General features: G+C 42.9%; 1 protein-coding gene across 1 annotated transcript; it reads right to left on the reverse strand.

The window, feature by feature from the left end:
- Positions 1-1472: 1472 nt before the first annotated feature.
- ZDHHC1 (zDHHC palmitoyltransferase 1) lies at positions 1473-19447 on the reverse strand (the record flags this gene model as incomplete). Its single annotated transcript, XM_080638368.1, has 12 exons — positions 1473-2008; positions 2372-2480; positions 3423-3507; positions 4111-4196; positions 9528-9579; positions 9723-9769; positions 9863-9975; positions 13942-14100; positions 14902-15026; positions 15854-15955; positions 16578-16753; positions 19229-19447. The coding sequence occupies 12 exons, from the start codon at positions 19445-19447 to the stop codon at positions 1473-1475; spliced, it is 1809 nt and encodes a 602-aa protein (XP_080494494.1).
- Positions 19448-19670: the final 223 nt, after the last annotated feature.

The raw sequence follows: 19670 nt of genomic DNA on the forward strand, positions 1-19670 counted from the left end.
CCTCACTGCCAGCACTGGGTGCTGTGACTCAGAGCACTGGCTATGTGCCCCAGTGCCTGCATTGTGATTTTTCTGCACTCCAGGCTTGGCTGTGGACTAATGTGGATCTGTTAAAGAAAATTCCTTGGCCTGGGTTTCCCACAGCAGAGTCTCAGACATCAGTTTCTTAGAAAAATAATTTGATAATTGAGTGGTACAGGAATATGAACAGCTCAAGCTGGGTGCTTCTGGAGAGGGACCCAGTCCAAAGCAATTCCTGGGTTTCATACCCTTACAGTCTATGCACCAACCACCACACACTGTTCATGTGCCCTGCACGCATCTCTTGATCCAGTAGGGAATTTTGGTCTGGGGTCTCCTTGTCCACCATTGAGGGGTTTCTTTCATTGTCTCGAGGTGGGCTGTAAATTCCTTCTTATTTCTCTGGTTGCTTCTCCTTGGTATTGATGCAACTCCTTTAACTTCCAATTTGTACTGGTCTCTTACACAGCTAAGCACCAGTTGTGGCAGCCTAAAGCTTCAGAAAGTTCCTCAATCTATGATATGCTACTAGGCAAAACCACTCAGTCAAAAGAATTCAGTTAAAGGAATAACTAAACTTAACTCAAAACAGATCTGACAGCCCAAGAAACTGAAAGGTTTCAGGACTTGTTGTATCCCAGAGCTTCTAATGAGAAAGCTGCACTGTGGGGCAGCCTGGGCTGCTGGGAAGGTGGAATAGATCAAATTTGATCTGACAGAGTCTATACTGGTGGGGGACTTGGCTTAAGGGTGCACAGTGGAAAGTGGTATATGGACAGGACAGTCCTGAAGTTGCTCCCTGACCACCTGCTGAAGCCCCTGCACATGGTCCAAAGATCCATAGCATGTAGGCAGATGGGAAATTTAGTTTTCAGGGTGCAGGGAACAGCAGAGATGCAGCCTCGTTCTTCCATACACACTTTCCCAGGTAGTTACTGCAGTATGAGTGTGCAGAGGGACAGGAGATACAGCTCTTTCCTCTGGGAAGTAATTGAGCTCCCTCTAACAACCTGCCTGTCTCAGGTTTGCCAAATTATTGCCTCTTCCCTTTGGTCCAGCATGAGAAATGTCTCACTGCAGCTTGATGGCAAGCACACAGTGCAGGGATGAGTCTCTTAGCCCTCTGCAGAGTAGTAAAGCTGCAGTCCTTAACCAGTGGCAGCCATGGGCACATCTCTATCAAGGTGGGACTGTTCTCCCTTGACAAGGGGATTGGAACTGGTCTTAGGGCACTCCTGGCTTAGGAAGAGGCAGCAGCCAGCAACAATGACACAGCAGGCTTTCTACTGCCTTTCAGCTAGCTCTGCTGGCAGATGGACAGCATCAGGTAAAGTGACACTGCTGCCTCCAAGGGAAAAGACACTGGAGTCAAGATCTTTATCAACAACATACAAATAGAAAGGGAATTTCTTGCCTTATCCCCAAAAGCTATGGCTTTAGAAAGCTGGTCACTAGGCCACTGTGGTGTTTGTCCTTACGTCCTTAAAGCATGGATCATGTCTGTCCACATGTGCTGCTGGTTGGTGCATTTTCTGTGATGTGACTGTGGTGTTCTCACTGAGCTGAGGCTGAGAGACATGAAGTTCTCCACTGCTCTTACTTACAAACACAGCAGGAACCTTAGCAAGAAGTTCCAGGTTTTGTTCCATGTGTCTGTCTCGCTGGCAGCTTTTCCTTTTTACCTTATGAGCAGAAGACAGCTTCTTCTTCCTGTCACCTCTGGGATTGTCTGTGGACAAGGGATGGTGTTGAGAGTTGCTCAAGTTATTTCTAGGAGGCCTATGAAGGGCCATGCTTCCAAGGCGAGTCTGAACCACAGGAATCTCATCCATGGACTTGGCAGACTCCAAGTGATAGTCAGCTGGGGGTCCTGCTGCCTGGATGAGGCTACTGCTGCTGGAGGGCACAGCAGGTTGCAGAGGAAAAGACGGCACTAAGAGGTGAAGGCCATGGGGAGATGTAGTGGCAGCAGGCATGGTTGGGAACTCTGCAGGTGGTAAGAAAGAGAGACAAAAGCTTAAGGAGAGAGAGAGAGAGAAAGATCCTTCAGCCCCACAAAGACATCAACAAGGCCAAGAACTCTGACACAACTGATCCACCAACATCAAAGACAATCATACATATATGCATGAAAAATTAGATATGAAAATGTACAAAATTTGCACTCACTCAGCAGTGTACCCCAGTGTGATAATTTTAGAGTATCTCCAAGCACTCAGAAGCACTCATTTTCCCTTCTTAGGCAAGTTAACTTCCTGCCAGTGCTGGGTTTTCATGACACACTTCATTACTCTGTGCCAGCAACAAGAAATCCAGTCCAGAAGCACAGAAGATGACTGACGCATCTCACCTGACTGGGGATCTGAGAAAGAGGGCCAAGAACTAGTGTGTGGTTTAGATATGCTGACCACTGCTGAGGAAGAAGCTTCATGTGTCCACCTTCTTCTTTCTTTCTGTCGCTGTGGAAGCAAGTAGCCCAAGAGAATGAAAGTCACTTTGTCAGCCCAAAGTAATGAGACAGGTTTTATAATTGCTACCTCTTTCTACTTCCTCCTATTTTTAATAATGAGCATTAGGTATGACCAAAGACCAAGAGTATTTTATAGTTTAAGACTGAGTTACTATAAAGCAATGATGGAGAACAGGTATTTAATGAACACACACGCACATTATCTGCATACAGTGATTTTCTGTGTGCAGGTACTTTTAAGCTGTTGTCTCATATAGCTGGAGGATGTACAAGACATTTTTGGACAAATGCATCTGTAGAGGGGACCAACAGTCACATAGAACAGGACATCCTGAGAGAGATAGCTCTTGTCCAGAATACAACTGTAGTTGAAAACAGAATTCTTCTTATCATCTAGATGACAAGACTTTGATTAATAAGCTTGGAGAAAAGGGGGAGAGCATCACAACCTGCCATCTGAGCAAGGAGAGAGAGCATCTGGATGTAGATACATGAATATCAAGGGTACAGAAAACTTTACTTTGGACAGCTCTTTCATACACTTCGTATCTACACACACCCCATCTTTCCCTGGTCAGGTGCTTTAACACCCATATTTGAACATATAAACCAATGGATTTTGCTCTACAGAAATGTGCACAGTTTGTTATGTCAAAGTCACTGCACTGGAGCAGCAAGACACTGTATTACTTTTACAGCTGAGCTGTGAGCTTATGATGGAACTGCAGAATATATCTGATCACATGTGTGAGCTGAGACAGGAGAGCACCACTTGGATGCAGTGATGCAGGGCACAGCTACATGCTGAGGATAGGAAGAGCATGTGTACAAATGAGGTAGCCCTACTTTGCACCAGAGGGAGGGTGCAACCATGCACACTGCTGAAGTGTCAGCAGCAGAGGTTATGGCACACAGCAAGTCTCCTGCTTACCTGAGAAGGGACTGCAAAGCGGAGGTCAGGCAAGGAACTCTGCTCAGGGTCAGCTTCGTCTCTGTAGGCATAGGGCTTTGAAAAGCTAAAACACATGGCAGATATACAAGAAGATTCCTTTAGACATGACTGGTGCCCACTTTGCTTGCACTTACACATTAGCCTGATCGAAGCACCCCCTGTCTTGCACAGCATTCCCAGCAAAACTGCAGGGTTAACTTTCCTTGCACAACTGTGCAAAATAAGAAGGGTTTCCTCTCCTTTCCCCAGGAACATGAGTTAATAGGCAAGGATTAATTAAGAGGCAAGGACACTGTTTTCTCAGGAGTGCTTGCCTATGTTACAGGCTTTGCTATTGTGATGCATCTCTCGACAACCTGAAATCACGTAACTATAATGAGCTCAATATAGGAATTATAGGACAAATCAGACAGCTTTAAAGAAATTTCAATATAAAACAGCTTCAAAAAGTGTTATAGGAAGGATATTATCCCAGGGGAGGGCAGGCAAGTACTCCTGCAGGTATGTACCCTCCTGAGCCTCAAATATTTCACTATGCATTCATTAAAACACTGGTGTTCTCTAGCCTCCTAAGTACTTTTGCCTTAGGGTCCATCAGTGACTTTGATAACAAATTCCCATTCACTATCCATACTGCTGGGAAATTCTTGTCTATAACTTTACTTACCCTATTCCTGAAGTTACTGTTAAGAATTTCCCTACTTGAATACCAGGGTCTGTATAACCAGGGCTACCTGAAAAAATGTCTGCTTCCTAAAAGAAAGACAAAAAAAAAGAAGTAACATTTTCAGAACAATATGGACACCAAGCAGAGAAGAGAGATTTTCACTACAGAGATGTCTTCCTCCTTCCTCAGACACATGCCAGACATATTCTGTTCTTACAGCTAGCACAGCAAGAATCTGCTGCTTAAGAAGATCAAGAATCAACAGTGAGACAATTAGAGGTCCCTGATTCATTCGTTTAGTCCAGCCAGTATTTCATGTGGCTCAAAACTAAATCACACTTATGGAGACCAGCTTAATAATTTCCTGGGACCAGATTCAAAAACTCATTTAAGAGTCTTTAAGTTATACAATTCAGTCATAGAAGCTAAGCAGTGAATGCAAAAAACTTCTTTTCAATTCAAAATGGAGGAGAGGAAAATGAAAGCATGCAACACGCAGGAAAAAACAAAGCATTTTGTGGGTTTTGTGTGAATCTTGTATGGCTAATAACTGCTGGATTTTAAAAAGTGTGATATATTGCTCATTTGCCTGAATTCAAAGTAACACCATTGTGAACTTTAAAATTGTGTGCTTTCATAAGTGTGCAAGAAGATTCAGCAAAGGAGAGGGACTTCACAAGAGCCTGTAGGGACAGGACAAGGGGGAATGGCTTTAACCTGACAGAGGGGAGATTGAGATGAGATCTTAGGCAGAAGTTCTTCCCTGTGGGGGTGGTGAGGCCCTGGCACAGGTTGCCCAGAGAAGCTGTGGCTGCCCCATCCCTGGCAGTGTTCAAGGCCAGGTTGGACAGGGCTTGGAGCAACCTGGTCTAGTGGAAGGTGTCCCTGCCCATAGCAGGGGGTTGGAACTGGATGAGCTTTAAGGTCCCTTCCCTCCCAAGCCAGTCACAGCAGCATAGCTTATGCTATGAATAAGCCTCATAAATGCAAGTGCCTCCATTACAGAAAAAGGCTACCAGTTCTGCCTCAAAAGGACACAGTTAAAATGGTCAGAGTACTAAGTGATGCAGAGTATGAAGCCCCGGTGTCAAAAAGGATGAACCACGCTCAGAAGAACCTCGATACTACTTTTCAGATGCTCTTAAACTCAAACAATTAGCAATTAAACTTGAATAATTAGACATTGCTAATCTTCCTTAATCCCCTTAAACATTGTAGTGTGCGGTGACTATAAAGACACACATACATACATTTTAAGACAAATTTTAGGTGGTAAAGAAGGAGGAATTTGAAATGTGATAGGCATCAGCTTCCAAAAAAGCTTAAACAAATTTAGGAGGACCTATTTGTCTGGACAGCCTGATCAGCAAACTTGAGAAAATGAAGTCAAAGTTGGATGTCCCACAAATGGGTTCCTGAGAGACCCAGGGCTTCTGCACTTCAACAGATCCATAAACAATCGACAGGAGATGGAGTCTGGTGATGACACTCCCTTCTGTAAGGCAATAAAAGCAAAAGCCAACCACAAAATGCTGCAGAAGGTTCTTGCAGTATTGAATTATGGGGTGATAAAATGGCACACACGGAACAACATTGCTAGGTATAAAGATATAAAGTGTAAATTTTACATAGAAAGCAATGATCTCTGAACTAGAAAAGAATTCATGGAGCTGCACATTTGGTGTCAGCCGAGAAGTCAAATGGGAAAAATCAGGTAGCAGTTTCAAAAGAAACAGAAGAAAGATTGGTTTTGACACAGCATGGAAATAAGCTGTCACTCTCACTGGCATAGAATGCTGCAGGTGATGAGTGTTACATGGATTCGAGAAGAAATGAGAAAAGCTTGTGTGACAAACCAGAAAACACAAAGCTGTTCAGAGCTCTGCGCTCCAGAAGCCCCTAACAATATATTGTCAAGCGCTGAGAGAAGGTGCTGAGGACTACAGCCCCTGCACTCCTTCTCAGCATCCACAACCAGCCAGTGCCAAGCAGCACATGGGTTGGGTGAGCTCTGGCCAGACTGCTTTACATGCCAGAAGAGAGATTTCCAAAATGACTAGTTGCTTTTTAACATCTTGGCATTGATATCTGGAGTCTCAGTACTCTTGTAATTGTTAGATAAGAGAGTTGCCAAGATGGAAAGACTTCAGAGTTGTTGCATTTTGCATCATGCTCTGATGTTATTTGGTCTTGTAAAGAAAACAAAAGATGTGGAGAAGAATTTGCAGCTGTGGTAACATAAAATTTTAAGGGATTTGGTTTAGCAGTCCCAAACAACAGAACTTTCTGATTTGAGAATTATGCTACTTGGGTCTATTAAAGGTAGGGTTTATGCAAATTCCAGGTTAATAACTGGACAAGGGCCTGTAGGGACATGACAAGGGGGAATGGCTTTAACCTGACAGAGGAGAGATTGAGATAGGATCTCAAGAAGAAGTTCTTCCCTGTAGGGTGCTGAGGCGCTGGCACAGGTTGCCCAGAGAAGCTGTGGCTGCCCCATCCCTGGCAGTGTTCAAGGCCAGGTTGAGCGATCTAGAGGAAGGTGTCCCTGCCTGTGGCAGGGGTTGGAACTGGATGAGCTTTAAGGTCCCTTCCCTCCCAAACCAGTCCGGGATTTTATGATTCTATGACTCAATGTCCACAGCATACAAACAGGCCTGCAGGACTGGTGTTTCAAAGAAGATTAATAAATTATACATCTTGAGAATAACATGAACAACTTCTTTCCAAGCAGGGAATGCTTGGAAAGAGCTTTTTAAATCCATTTTGTTCATTTCAGCCTTCCATAAATTATGTATAACCAAAGCAGCCACATGAAAGACAGTAAACCATTAAAGCTGACTAGGAGAAGCAAATGGAAGAAAACTTGATCAGTAGAAAATACAATGTTCCCTCAGTGAGACAAAACCTACAGCTGCAGCACAGAGTTCCAGCCTCCCTCTGCTCCCGCAGTCCTTAACAGGACAGCCTGCATCCTTCAGATGCAACAGAAAGATGAAACCACTCTTTGCAGCTGGGTTGTTAGGATTCGGCTCTTAGCCTTGCTGAAAACAGACTGCTCAGTTGACAGACCCCCAAGTTCATTGACACCTTGCAAATCCTGGTCATGCTCAGACCTCCTCTAGAGGCTGAATTACAGCTGTGTCCACGCCAAGTTTCATGCTTACAGCTTCAGGATGAATTCAGTCCCCTTGCCTGCTGCAGTTGCTCTTACCAAGCACTTCAGGGGCAGCAAGTGTTATCTGGCTGGAGGGGAAGCAGAACTGATCAGGAAAAAATGGTTCTTGACACAGATAAAGAAAAACAGAGAAAGTTTGTTGCAAGTGTTGAGGCTGAGGGGGAAGACAAGATTCATCTTAAACACACATTGGAAGAGAGAAACAATATTGACAATGTGGGGGAAGCTGAGTAAAATCCATGTGTATTATTTAAAATCAAACCTCACAAACCTGAAGCAGTGCCCAAAGCAAGTTCAAAGCTTTAGGAATGTGAAAAGAAATCACATTCGAGCTTTAGGAATGTGAAAAGAAATCACTGTGAAAGCCAGCTCCCTGGCATGAATGCAGCTATGCATTAAAGCATTGTTTTCATTTAGTTTCTATTTCTTTAGACTGCTATGCAACTGCCTACAGAAAAACATGTTACTTGCACTTGCTGCTTTGGGTACAGTAGTAGAGGCAAAGGCTGTGTATGTCCGACTCTTTCGCGTTTTTTGTGACACCTGAATCACTTAAGTGTGCAAATCTAGGGCTTTTACTTTGTGAATGTTCTGAGAAGGATTCTACAAGCAAATAAGAATCCTTTAACCTGAACAAGAATACTTCAATCTGAACACAGCTGAAGACTTAAACGGAGAAACAGGGAAAACTACAGCCAAAAGCAACACCCAAGCTTGAATAAAGCTCAAACCCAAGGATTAAAGGGAACATGCATATTTCTTCTTACTCCCTAAAATGAATGAACAGTCAAGACAAAAGTGGGAAGAGGATAATTTCTATTTTATGCTTGCAACATCTCGGATGAATTACAAAGGATGTCTGTGTTCAAGCTAAAAAAGTCTGCAGTCAATACAGCTTACAAAAGGCAAGTCACTTGGTGTACTCCTACTCCAATCTATTTGTTTGTGTTTATCTCACGTTGCTATGTAAGAAATGGGGAAAATCTGGTGGGTTAACATTTTTCTTCACAATGTTACTGGGCATCATCCAGTCTTTCTTGTTCCCCTAGGTACTAACTGCAGTCCTGAAACATAGAACAACTTTTTACCCTGCTTCTTCCAGGCTTGCTGCTTCAAGTTAACCATATTCAAACATATCTGGATAAGCATCAGCACAGACAGGAGAACATCACTGAATGACTACATCCCACAGGTGCACACAGAGTCCGCCCCTTTTAAAATATAATTTCCATATCAATCAAAATTCATTAACTTGGAAATCATTAGAGTTAATGCTTTACTACTGTTTTAATTTTCATAGTAAGCAAAAATTTGTGAGATAAAATGTCAAATATTTTTGTTGTTATGGAAACATAACATTTTGTTGTTATGTTTAAACTGAAAGTTCACTTTCTCCAAGACAGTAGAAAAGATATATATGAAAATCTGGGGTCTCCATATTACATGAAAGGGAATTAGATCGCTTTCCCCTTTGCTTTGATAGGGAAAATCTACGACTTAGTTCAGAGAGATCCCAGTACCTCTACACAGAATACTTGGGTGAAGCTTGGGTTTCATAAATTTCTTATTAAATATAAAACTGGTTGAATAAAACTGGTAGCTTACTTGCATAAAACTAAAAGTTTTGCAGAATTGCAGAATAATTTAGACTAGGAAAAATTTCTGGAAGTTTCTAGTCCAGCCCTGTGTTAAAGACAGTATAGAATCTGTCACGTCACATTTTGAGTAACTCCAGCGATAAAGCTGCCTTGCAGCAAAACAAATTACACTTAACCTCACAGTTCCTAGTGGTATATGCCTCTGCACAGTGCAAGAATATTAAAGAAGTTGTAGGGTTCTTAACAGGGATATAGATCAACAGCAGGGTAGTCACAAGGACCCTTATCACTAGGTAGACTCTAATCAAAGAAAAGCAGGTATCTGGCTCATTGGTCCTTTTTCCTTTTCAAGGCGGTTAAGCCATCGGTATCATTATCTGCTTGATGATTAGCCTCTCTTTTTCCAGGCTTGGAGCCTGTCTGTGATGACCTGCGATTCTGCCCACAAAGGGCAGCAAGATGTGCACTGCCACCCAAACAGAGGGTGCTGTCCTTTTCAGGGCCAGGACTCTTCCCACTCTTCAGTCATCCTTGTTTGTGCTGACGTAAGCATTTCTGTGACTGCTTGGTGAACAGAGTGGGAGGGAGCTGGGCCAGCTAAACACGAGCTCAACTATCTTTTATATAAAGTTTATTCTTACCCAGATGAGTTCCTCAACCCTCTTCACTGCATGACTGTACCGAACAGCTGTCCTGGCAGAAGAGAACAGATAGTACAGGGCCCAAAACAAGTGGTGGAGGAAGAGAGTGGGTGAGATTGATTCCTTTGAAAGCAGTACTTGCTTATGCCTAAAGCATTCACTGAGTTACAGGCCTTACACTTTCTCATAACCTACCCAACTCCACCAAAGGACCTCTGAAGTCTCATCTCTAGCAACTGCCTCTAAAGTTTGGAGCTCACAAAAGTGAAGCAAACTTTACACTGTGGACAAGCGAGGCTGGTTTTTCAGAAATGGACTGAAACTAAAACAAGTACCTGACTGGATCTCATCTGGTAGGAATCAGACTCCTGTTGATTTTCTAACTCTTCCACATCTTGCCGGAAACGGTGCTGCAGGATGTACTCATACGTAGTCAGTTTGTTCCGCACTGGGAGGAAAGAAAGAGTTGTCAGCACAGGAAAGGCCACTCCCTGATGACACTTATACCAACAGTTTGAAAAAATATACAATCAAATAGCAACTATAAATATGAAATGACTGATACTATAAGCCAGAAGTACCTTTGCACTATACATCTTTTACTGTCATCATCACAACACTTTCTCACAGTCCTAATATTCTTCTGAAGTCTCATATACATGGCACAGCCTCCTATACTGTAGCAATTGGTTCAGCTCATTTCAGAGGAAATCTGTTGTCCATAACCCAGTAAGGGTAAGATCTGTATTGTACAGAAAGCTCAGTGAGCAGTTAGAAGGTATGTGATGCTAAATGGAGAAAAGAAATTCAGCAGGTTAGCATGTCCTGTAGAGGAGATTGAGACTCTTGATGTCCAAAAAAGCAAGCATCAAATGCACAGGTTGCCACATGCCAAATAGATGTATCAAGAATTTGTATGTGCCTGAGTTTATGAGTTCTTAAGGTCCACCCTCCCAACCAGCTTCCATGAATGACCAAAAGCATATGATGTTTCTGAAGCAGCTTGGTTTCCTCACAAGACCCAAAATGTTACAAGGATCCAAAACTCAGACATCCCTCCTGCAATGACCCTGTTATACAGTAAGTATTTTTAGAGCACAAAACACAGAAATGGATGCTGAAGATTTTTAGTGCACAGCCTGGAAGTCATTCTTTCTTTTTACAGAAGCATAGCAGTTATAGCAGATGCCTATGATGTGGAACAGCCAGGCTAAAATCCTTCCTCTGCACGAAGACACTTGTATCAGTAATATCTGACCTCTCAAAACCATGCCCTAAACGCAGGACTAGTTCATAGGGAAATGAGAAAACGCTGCAAGGGATGGGGCAGCCACAGCTTCTCTGGGCAACCTGTGCCAGCGGCTCAGCACCCTACAGGGAAGAACTTCTTCTTGAGATCCTATCTCAATCTCTCCTCTGTCAGGTTAAAGCCATTTTCCCCTTGTCCTGTCCCTACAGGCCCTTGTCCAAAGCCCCTCTCCAGGTTTCTTGCAGCCCCTTTAGGCACTGGAGCTACTCTAAGGTCTCCCCTTAAGGAGCCTTCTCTTCTCCAGGCTGAACCAGCCCAGCTCTCTCAGCCTGGCTCCAGAGCAGAGCTGCTCCAGCCCTCACAGCATCTCTGTGGCCTCCTCTGAACTTGCTCCAACAGCTCCACACCCCTCTTGTGTTGCTGCCCCAGAGCAGGACACAGGACTGCAGAGAGGGGTCCCCCCAGAGCACAGTAAAGGGGCAGAATCCCCTCCTCATCTGGGGATGCAGCCCAGCACACAGGGGGCTCTGAGCTGCAAGATCACACTGCTGAGACATGGTAAGTTTAAGAATATTGCTTCATAAGCAAAGGGCTATAAACCATTTTTAATTCAGGGTTCATTGGTTTCTGAATATTTAACAGTGTAATTTTTATAATATTTTAATCAAGCTAATTAGTTAAAAAGACTGTATTTGTCTGCCCAGATAACACTGCAGCATATTCTGTGCAATAATCATAGAATCTTAAAACAGTTTGGGTTGGGAGGGATCTTCAAAGGTCATGTAGTCCAATCCCCTGCAATAAGCAGGGACATTTTCTGCTAGACCAGGTTGCCTAAAACCACATCCAGCCTGGTCTTCACTGCCTCCAGTGATGGGGCATCCACGACCTCTCTAGGCAACCTGGGCCAGTGTCTCACCACTCTTGTTCAAAATTTCTTCCTCATGTCCAGCCTGAATCTCCCCTCTTTTAGCTTAAAACATGGCCTGTGAAGAGCCTCATATCCTTTCCTTTCTTATATTCCCTGTTATTTTTTAATTTGTATTCTGCTTACTATTGGTCTCTCAGTACTGAAGACAAACAAATACCTTCCCTCCAAACTTCTGAAGTGCCTTACTTCACTGAACACCTTTAGAACTGAGTCACAATTAAGACTGGTGATTTTGAATAAATGGACCTACTATTTCAAGAATAACTTCCCTCCTTTTGAGTGACAGCAGTGAGTAATTAAAATCAGGAAGGAAACTTTGAAAACTTCACTGTGCTTGTAACAGAACCAGGTTCTAAAATGTTCATAGTCATACCTAACTTAAGTCAGGTTTTTATGTGAAGATAAAAGGCAATACCACTCACACGGGTGCCAGGGTTTTTTCTGTAATTTTTTTTTTTCAAGGTGTATGAAGAAATACTCATGAACAGTAACTACATTTTAATTGGTAAACTGTATTAGAAATCCTTAAAGAGGTTACACGGTTCATTCCAACACTGTCTATCTTAAAGCATTCAGATGAGACCACTGAAACTACAGGCGCAAACCAGACATACTCTGTCTATCTCCCTGAATTCTTATTGTAAGAGTAATGCACACTCATATGTTACACACAATATAGGCTTCAGTAGGGTAACATCTCTCCTTTTAAGCAAGGACTTACACACTCTACTTCTGCACAGCTGGAACCTATTTCAATAGGGTAGCAGGTTTTAGTGTAATAAAATGTCAACAAACATAAACAACAATTAAATTCTGTTTCCATGTAAGTCAAAGATTTAAAATTGAGCCAGAAATTAAAGTTAATTTGGTTTAAAATTTATTCTGAAAAAAAAAAAAAAAAAAGGGCAAGACAAGAGCAACAAAAATATTCCCCAAACCCTGAGTAGAACCAGTGTAACACAAGCATATTTCTATTTGACATTGGAATGTCCTTATTCCAAGGAGGGAGCACCCTCTTGTGGAAATCGTACACAAAGACAGGATAAATACCACTTGGTACAAAACTGAATAATCCTTTCTTTTCCATTCAAAAAAAACCTTCCTGGAGTGGCCCCAGCTTCGTTATGCTTTTAGTTTTTCTACAGTGCTAGATCAATGTTTGAAATCTACAGGCATTGCTATTAACCCAGCAAAGTCAACTTCCAATTCCACCAAGAAAGCAAAATTGCAGCGTGACCAAATTTAAGTGAAGCTGAAATTGGCTCTAAAAGGAAAACAATGGCCAATTAACTCATTGAGGGTATTGTTAATGCCAGCTGATGAACACTCACTCATCAAACACCACGCTTCTGGAGCTGCACTGGTTTGTGCTGACCTAGTTTGTGTTGGCATCATCATTGCTGGTAACTGACAACCCAAAATCCAGCCAAGGATGCTCTGTAACCGCTGTCCTCATTTCTCTTCCGCCACATCCCTTCTTCCCTAGTTTTGGCACCACTGACTACTGCAAATGTAAGATCTTTTCTCATTTTGACTTAAATCAGGCAGCCAAATAGCTTTGGCTTCATTTTAGACAATGGCTGAAAAAAAGGGGGTTGATGCTCCTGTGTAGTAGATAAACAAACATAAAATATCCCTTCTTGACAGAGCAACAACTAGGAGATCTAATGAGAAGCCTGTCTGAAAAACTACTCTTCCTCTGAATTCCACAACTCTTTTGTGTCAATATGGTACGACTTCCATAAAGGGGACTTGACATGATCGTCAGACTTTCTATTAGGAATTTAGATCAACTGCCCACATTTCTGTTAATGGAGAAACCCGCTCTCTCACACAACAGAAGTGCTGGGGAGCACAGTGAAGAGACTCACAAAAGCCTATATGCGGAGCTAATCTGAATCTGCCATCATCAGCACTGAGCTGGAATTAGCCAATTCATCCAAACTGGCATCTCTGCTATTTTCTCCTATGCTTTCAGTTCCAGGTAAGGTGCTCAGATACTTGAATTCTGAAGCCCAACACAAGCCCTATATTACACAAATACTGCTAAGCCAACCTGGTATTGGAAGAAAATCAGAAGGATCATGTTAAACCCAAATTTTGTACCTTTTCAGTGGCAATCTTGCATAAAATGTGTATATTTGTGAGACAGGTGAACACACAGTGAATGCAGAAGCAGAAGCAGCTAAGAGAAAATGAAATTTGGATGCAGATGACAGAAACATAATACCTACTGAGATAGATGTGAAAGATCAGGAGGTGACCTAGCAGGACCACAGTCATTAGGCTTAGAAGAATAAAAATCCCAGTTGTGATCAAAATGGCAGGTGCCCGAGTCTCAACTGGAACTGCAGGAAGAAACACAAACCAGCGATCCGTTTGGTTCTTCAGAGCTGTAAAACAAAATAGATTGCCCAGGTATCACATACCCCTAACTAAACTTTACAGCTAGAAATATTGTTAATTCAAAGGTAGCTGCAGACCCATTAGGCACTGGAGGCCTCAGAGATCTTGTATTTGCAAGGCCTTTAGGAAGAGCAGTTAGCTCTGTAAGGAAAGATCTTCACAAAGGTACTCTGCTCTCATGAGACCCCACTTAGAGCACTGCATGCAGTTCTGGTGTCCTCAACATAAGGACACGGAGCTGTTGGAGCAAGTTCAGAGGAGGCCACGAGGATGATCAGGAGCACCTCCCATATGAAGACAGGCTGAGAACACTGGGGAGTTCTGCATGGAGACCTCATAGCAGCCTTCCAGTATCTGAAGGGAGCCTACAAGGATGCCAGAGAGGGACTCATCATCAGGGACTGCAGTGATAGGACAAGGGATAATGGGTTCAAACTGAAACAGGGGAGATTTAGGTTATATATAAGGAAGAAATTCTTTACCGTAAGAGTAGTGAGGCACTGGCACAGGTTGCCCAGAGAAGCTGTGGCTGCCCCATCCCTGGCAGTGTTCAAGGCCAGGCTGGATGGAGCTTGGAGCAACCTGGTCTAAGGAAAGGTGTCCCTGCCTGTGGCAAGGGGTTGGAACTAGGTGATATTAAGGTCCTTTCCAACCTGAACTATTCCATGATTCTAAATACAAAATTGAAGGAATAGAGAATGGAGTTCCTCTTCAGGAGGAGAGCCCACAGAATCCAATGCCATATTGAGATGTGCTGGCTGATTCACAGTTTGAAGAGCTGCTAGTACCATAAAAGTGATGGTCAGAGCGAAGCACCATGGGGTCAATGAAGAATTCTGCAAAGACGTAGCAAGCGACGAGCAGCAGAAGCCCAAGGCCCAGGATGGCAGACAGCACACTATTCAAAAAGAGCCTGCCAAGAAAGTGAGAACTCTGAGTGGCCTCAATAACATCACACATACAACTTCAAACTCCCAGCATCTAATAAAGAGGGAGATACAGACAGCTATCCCAAATTGCTCTGACACTTTCTTGCACTTACGATAGATCCTGGTTAACAGTCTTCTGGTTCGTTACCCTGAGAAACTAAACTGTGACCCTTTAGAGCAACCGTGGTTACAAACCAGTCATGTGTATTTACGACAGACAAAGACCTCCCTACACAAAATCTGAAGGCGGCATAACGTGGCACCCAGCCATAATAACTCTGCTTTCCATGTGGTTTTACGGCAGGAAAGTAAACTGGGAAACAATGACCAGTGATAGCCTCCTTATTCTTTATCTTAAATGTGGCACAGATTAGAGCTGCCTATACGCTGCTGTAATTCCTGCCAACTCACAAGTCTTTTAGGAAAAGCATGGAAACTGAATGCAGGTTGTTTCAGAGATGGGAATATGGTTCTATGCCCAATCTGGCTCTCAGAAGCATGAAGGAAACTCAGTTGACATCCCATAAGCTTTTCCTGTTATCAAATAAGATTACGTCCTCTGTTTTCACTCATAGATATTCAGTTACAACAATTCTAAGTGTAGGAGTTTTATCCCTGGTGACTTAAATGTCATAATCACATTTGCATTTTTCATTCAGTTTTCTCATGACTGATTTTATTCACTTCTGGAAGAAAAGTGGTTCTGTGTGGCTGAGTCCAGACAGGACTGACATGCAAGAGAATCTTGGGAAGAGGAGGGGTGACATTATTGATGCAGCATTGTGCTCCTGTCGCAATGCCAGGCTCTTACCAGTAATTCCTCTCTCCCACACAGTTGTTGAGCCATTTGCAGTGGTGATCAAAGCCACACACACACTTGTTGCAAGTTGCACAGTGCTTTGACTTGGCACTCCTGCCAAAGAAGGGGAGGGGTAGCATTAGCGTGGCAGCACCAGCTCATGACCATGACTTACCAGTGACATAAACACAAGGGGACACAGCAGTAACAATCCTGGTAATAGTGAGAAAACCTATGACATCAGGAGTACTTTAACACCCAAACATATCAGCGATTGTTGGACCACAATCCCAAACACTGCAAGTTTTGCCTTTCAGTGCACGGGGTGATTTCTAAGTTGGAGATCACTGATTTCTTACTTGAAACCCTTTTGCTGTTCTACAAAGCTTGATCTTAATGTCTGCCCTCTGAGCATTTCCTCCTCATATAAGATACCACACACACACACAAGTTACATGTCATTAGGTCAAACACCAACACCTAGATAACACAGACAAGTACAGCCCTCACAACACAACACATGAGCAATTAGATACAACACAGAACCAAGCACACATTTGACACCAGGCACGCTCCCAACAAACCAAAACCTGCCACGGGAGTAAGTTTAACATGTACTATAGAGCTGCAGGGGCTCAATTTCAATCTTGCAGTCTAACATTAAAGACTAACAGTGAGGTGTAATGGTGAGAAAGAGAGAGTAGTAGAAGGAAAAAGGAAAAGAGAAGGTACTTACACATTTACATCACAGACATGGCAATGATGGTTTTCAATGACATGTGCATGCTGATTACGATTGAAGGTGGCCAGAGGCCCCAGATAGTTTTTTGCTCGTACATTTGCATCCGCAGGATCAATGGAGACTGCAGTAAGATGAACAACTAAATGGTAGATAAAACACACTCCTGGACACTGAAGATAACACAGTTAAGGATTATATGAGTGAGTTGCATCTGCTTTTATCCTCAACACACAAAGCCCACACAGTGAGAAATAATATGGCTTGAAATTAGAAATTACTACATAACTGGTTGCAGTACATTAATCTGAACTTTACTTACAGAGATGTTTGCACTGTAATAAATATTCACTGGAAAAAGATAACTAAATCTGCAGGAACAAACCTCCTTATTACATACTGCTTTGCCTCACAGAAATACCCTTCCTTTTTAAAGTTTTACAGTAAAACTCCTTTTTAAAGTAAAGGAGTTTTTAAAAAGTACCTTTACTTACCAGAATCTGACCCCATGTGCAGACTGTTGACACAGATCCACGTTTCTTTAGCCCATATGGACTCTTTGGAAAGGAACAGCCAGTTAAGGCCATGCACCGGCCCCTTCACAAGACCAAACTTCCAAGAAAGAAAGAGAAAAGTCTCATCAAGGAACTAGTATGGATCCTTTCTCCTTTTCTTAATCAGAATACCAAGGAAGGGGATCACCCTCTTAAGTAGGCTCCTACACAATTTACAGATAGATTGGATCCAGGATTTGTCACTGTTCCTTGAAATACTACCTGCTTGGATTCTTATTTCCAAATGTAGTCAGTCAGAGCAGCACTTTGGATCAGACACTTAAAATAACTGCTGATACTTGGAAAGAATATACAAATATGTAAGAATATACACACACAGAGCAGCCACCCTGTGCGCCCAGAGTACCACCACCCTGCTTTAGAGTTTGCTTCTCAATATACTGCAATTAAATGAGTGTGTGTGCAAAAAATTAACCTTCTGGTTTATTTGTTCTACACACAGAAGTGCACATAGAATCCCAGACTGGTTTGGATTGGAAAGGACCTTAAGATCATTTATTTTCAACCCCCTACTATGGGCAGGGATGCCTCACACTAGAGGTGAGCTAAGCTTTACTAAGGCCTACAGAAATAGAGCAGTGGATCAAAGTAAAAAAGGTTCTTGAGAGGTCTAGCAGCCTGGAGTTTTGACGACTGCTGTAGCAGACTGGGAAGAGATTTGCTCTAGACACAAAAGAGACATTAGTGCTTTATTAACTGGTACTAAAACTTTGGGACACGTTAATCTGTTGAATTGGAGTGACTTTAGATTGAGTTATGAAGATATTTGGTAGACAAATTCACAAGGTTTGAACTGTGATAATATCAAGAATTTGGGTAAGATAAGTAGACATAAGACCATTGAGAGTTAATGATAGTAACGCCAAAATCACACAGGTGTAACTAAAACGATGGTAAGCAAAAGCATCCCAAACATATCAAAGGCTCCATGGACGTATATATATGAGAGTATAAACGAAGTAAGTATGTATTCCATCTCTTCAGAACTTTTCCCAACATTCTCTCTGTAACTTATTTTGGTTATTTGGTTCTGCTAAGAAAGCACTAAGTGACACTGAACCACTTAGTTTTATTTTCACCAGGAAGACGTCAAAAGCAAACACTTGCTCACAATTTAAGCACTAAATTAAAATCTCAGGCTACACTCTCCAGTCTACCACACCTCAGGCAATCTAACCCATGAGGAGCTCTAATCCACAAGGAGCCACACAAGGAGCCTCAAGGCCTGGCCTTGAGGACATTCCCTCTCTGCATGTAGGCAGCAGTACAGGGTGGCACTGGGAGCACTGGGATTGCTCACAGCACACCCCCTCTCCAGTCCCTCTCCAATCCCAGCTGTGGGATCAGCAAGCACACACATCTCTGAGGGAGATGGGTTGAAGAGAGGAGGCGGAAAATATATTGGGCTGAGCTGAGGGAGGCTTTGCTCAGCAGCATATGAGACCCAGCACATAAGATGCCTTCAGTATCATCTTCTGATACTGCCCACTTTTAGAGGTCAGTTAGACATGTACGCCACTGCTGCTCAAGATAGACAGACCTCTCCTCTGAGGTTCACACTACACCACCTTGTCTGTAACTCACACATTTTTGACAGAAGACAGGGAGAAGATTAACTGCCAGCCATCACAAGCAACCATGCCATATAATCACAAACATACAAAGCTGCCTTTCCAGACACATGCTGTCAGCACAGGCAGGTGTGGCTGACCACAGTAGCAAGGATGTTTCAGGAGGGGCTTTCTTAGTAGAAATTCCCTCAAACCCTGCATTACACTTGTAGAAGAATAATATAAAGCAAATGAGACACATAGGTAGAAGAAGACACCAGAAGAGCCTTGAAGGCAAAGATAGGAAGCTTAACAGAGTGATGAAGAAAAGCAGGATGTTGACCTACCTAAAGTTTAACGGCAGAGAGGATCTTAAAATAACTGTTTTTAGAAACATAAGATCGAGATTATGGTTATAACTCAGAAAAAGACTCTGGCTCAGCTGCTTTCTCCTATGCTTTCTATGCTACCTAACAACTGATAGTTTATTACAGTTCATGTCCTCCTCTTGACCAAAGGATACAATATAGCCAGCAGGCAGCCAGTGGCGGGGCAGGAGAGGAACCAGGATTCCAAAGCCAATCAGTGCAAAGAAGAGGCACAGCAACCATCCAGTAATCTGGAATATGTGCAGAGGCCAGCTCCAGCCATTCCTTCGAGCACGTTGGACCTGCACCTCAGGAACAGCTTCACCCAAATTCTCTGGAGCTGTCTTATTAGGAGGTTTATTGCAGATATTCATCTACAGAAATCAAAAATGGAAGACAAAAAAATATGTGATTCAAAAATACTGTCACTGAGCCCCAGTCCTGGAGAGATGCTTCGAGGTGGAGAGAAAGCTGGAGAGACTAAAATGACAACACATCTGAGGAGAGACTTTTCTCTGCACAGGGGATTTGTGATCGATTGTAACCTACAGGTTTTGCCAGTCTTTGAACGGATCTAGACCTAAACTGAGTAAAAAG

Source organism: Psittacula echo, assembly GCF_963264785.1.
Source record: "Psittacula echo genome assembly, chromosome: Z".
Classification (NCBI taxonomy): Eukaryota; Metazoa; Chordata; class Aves; order Psittaciformes; family Psittacidae; genus Psittacula; species Psittacula echo.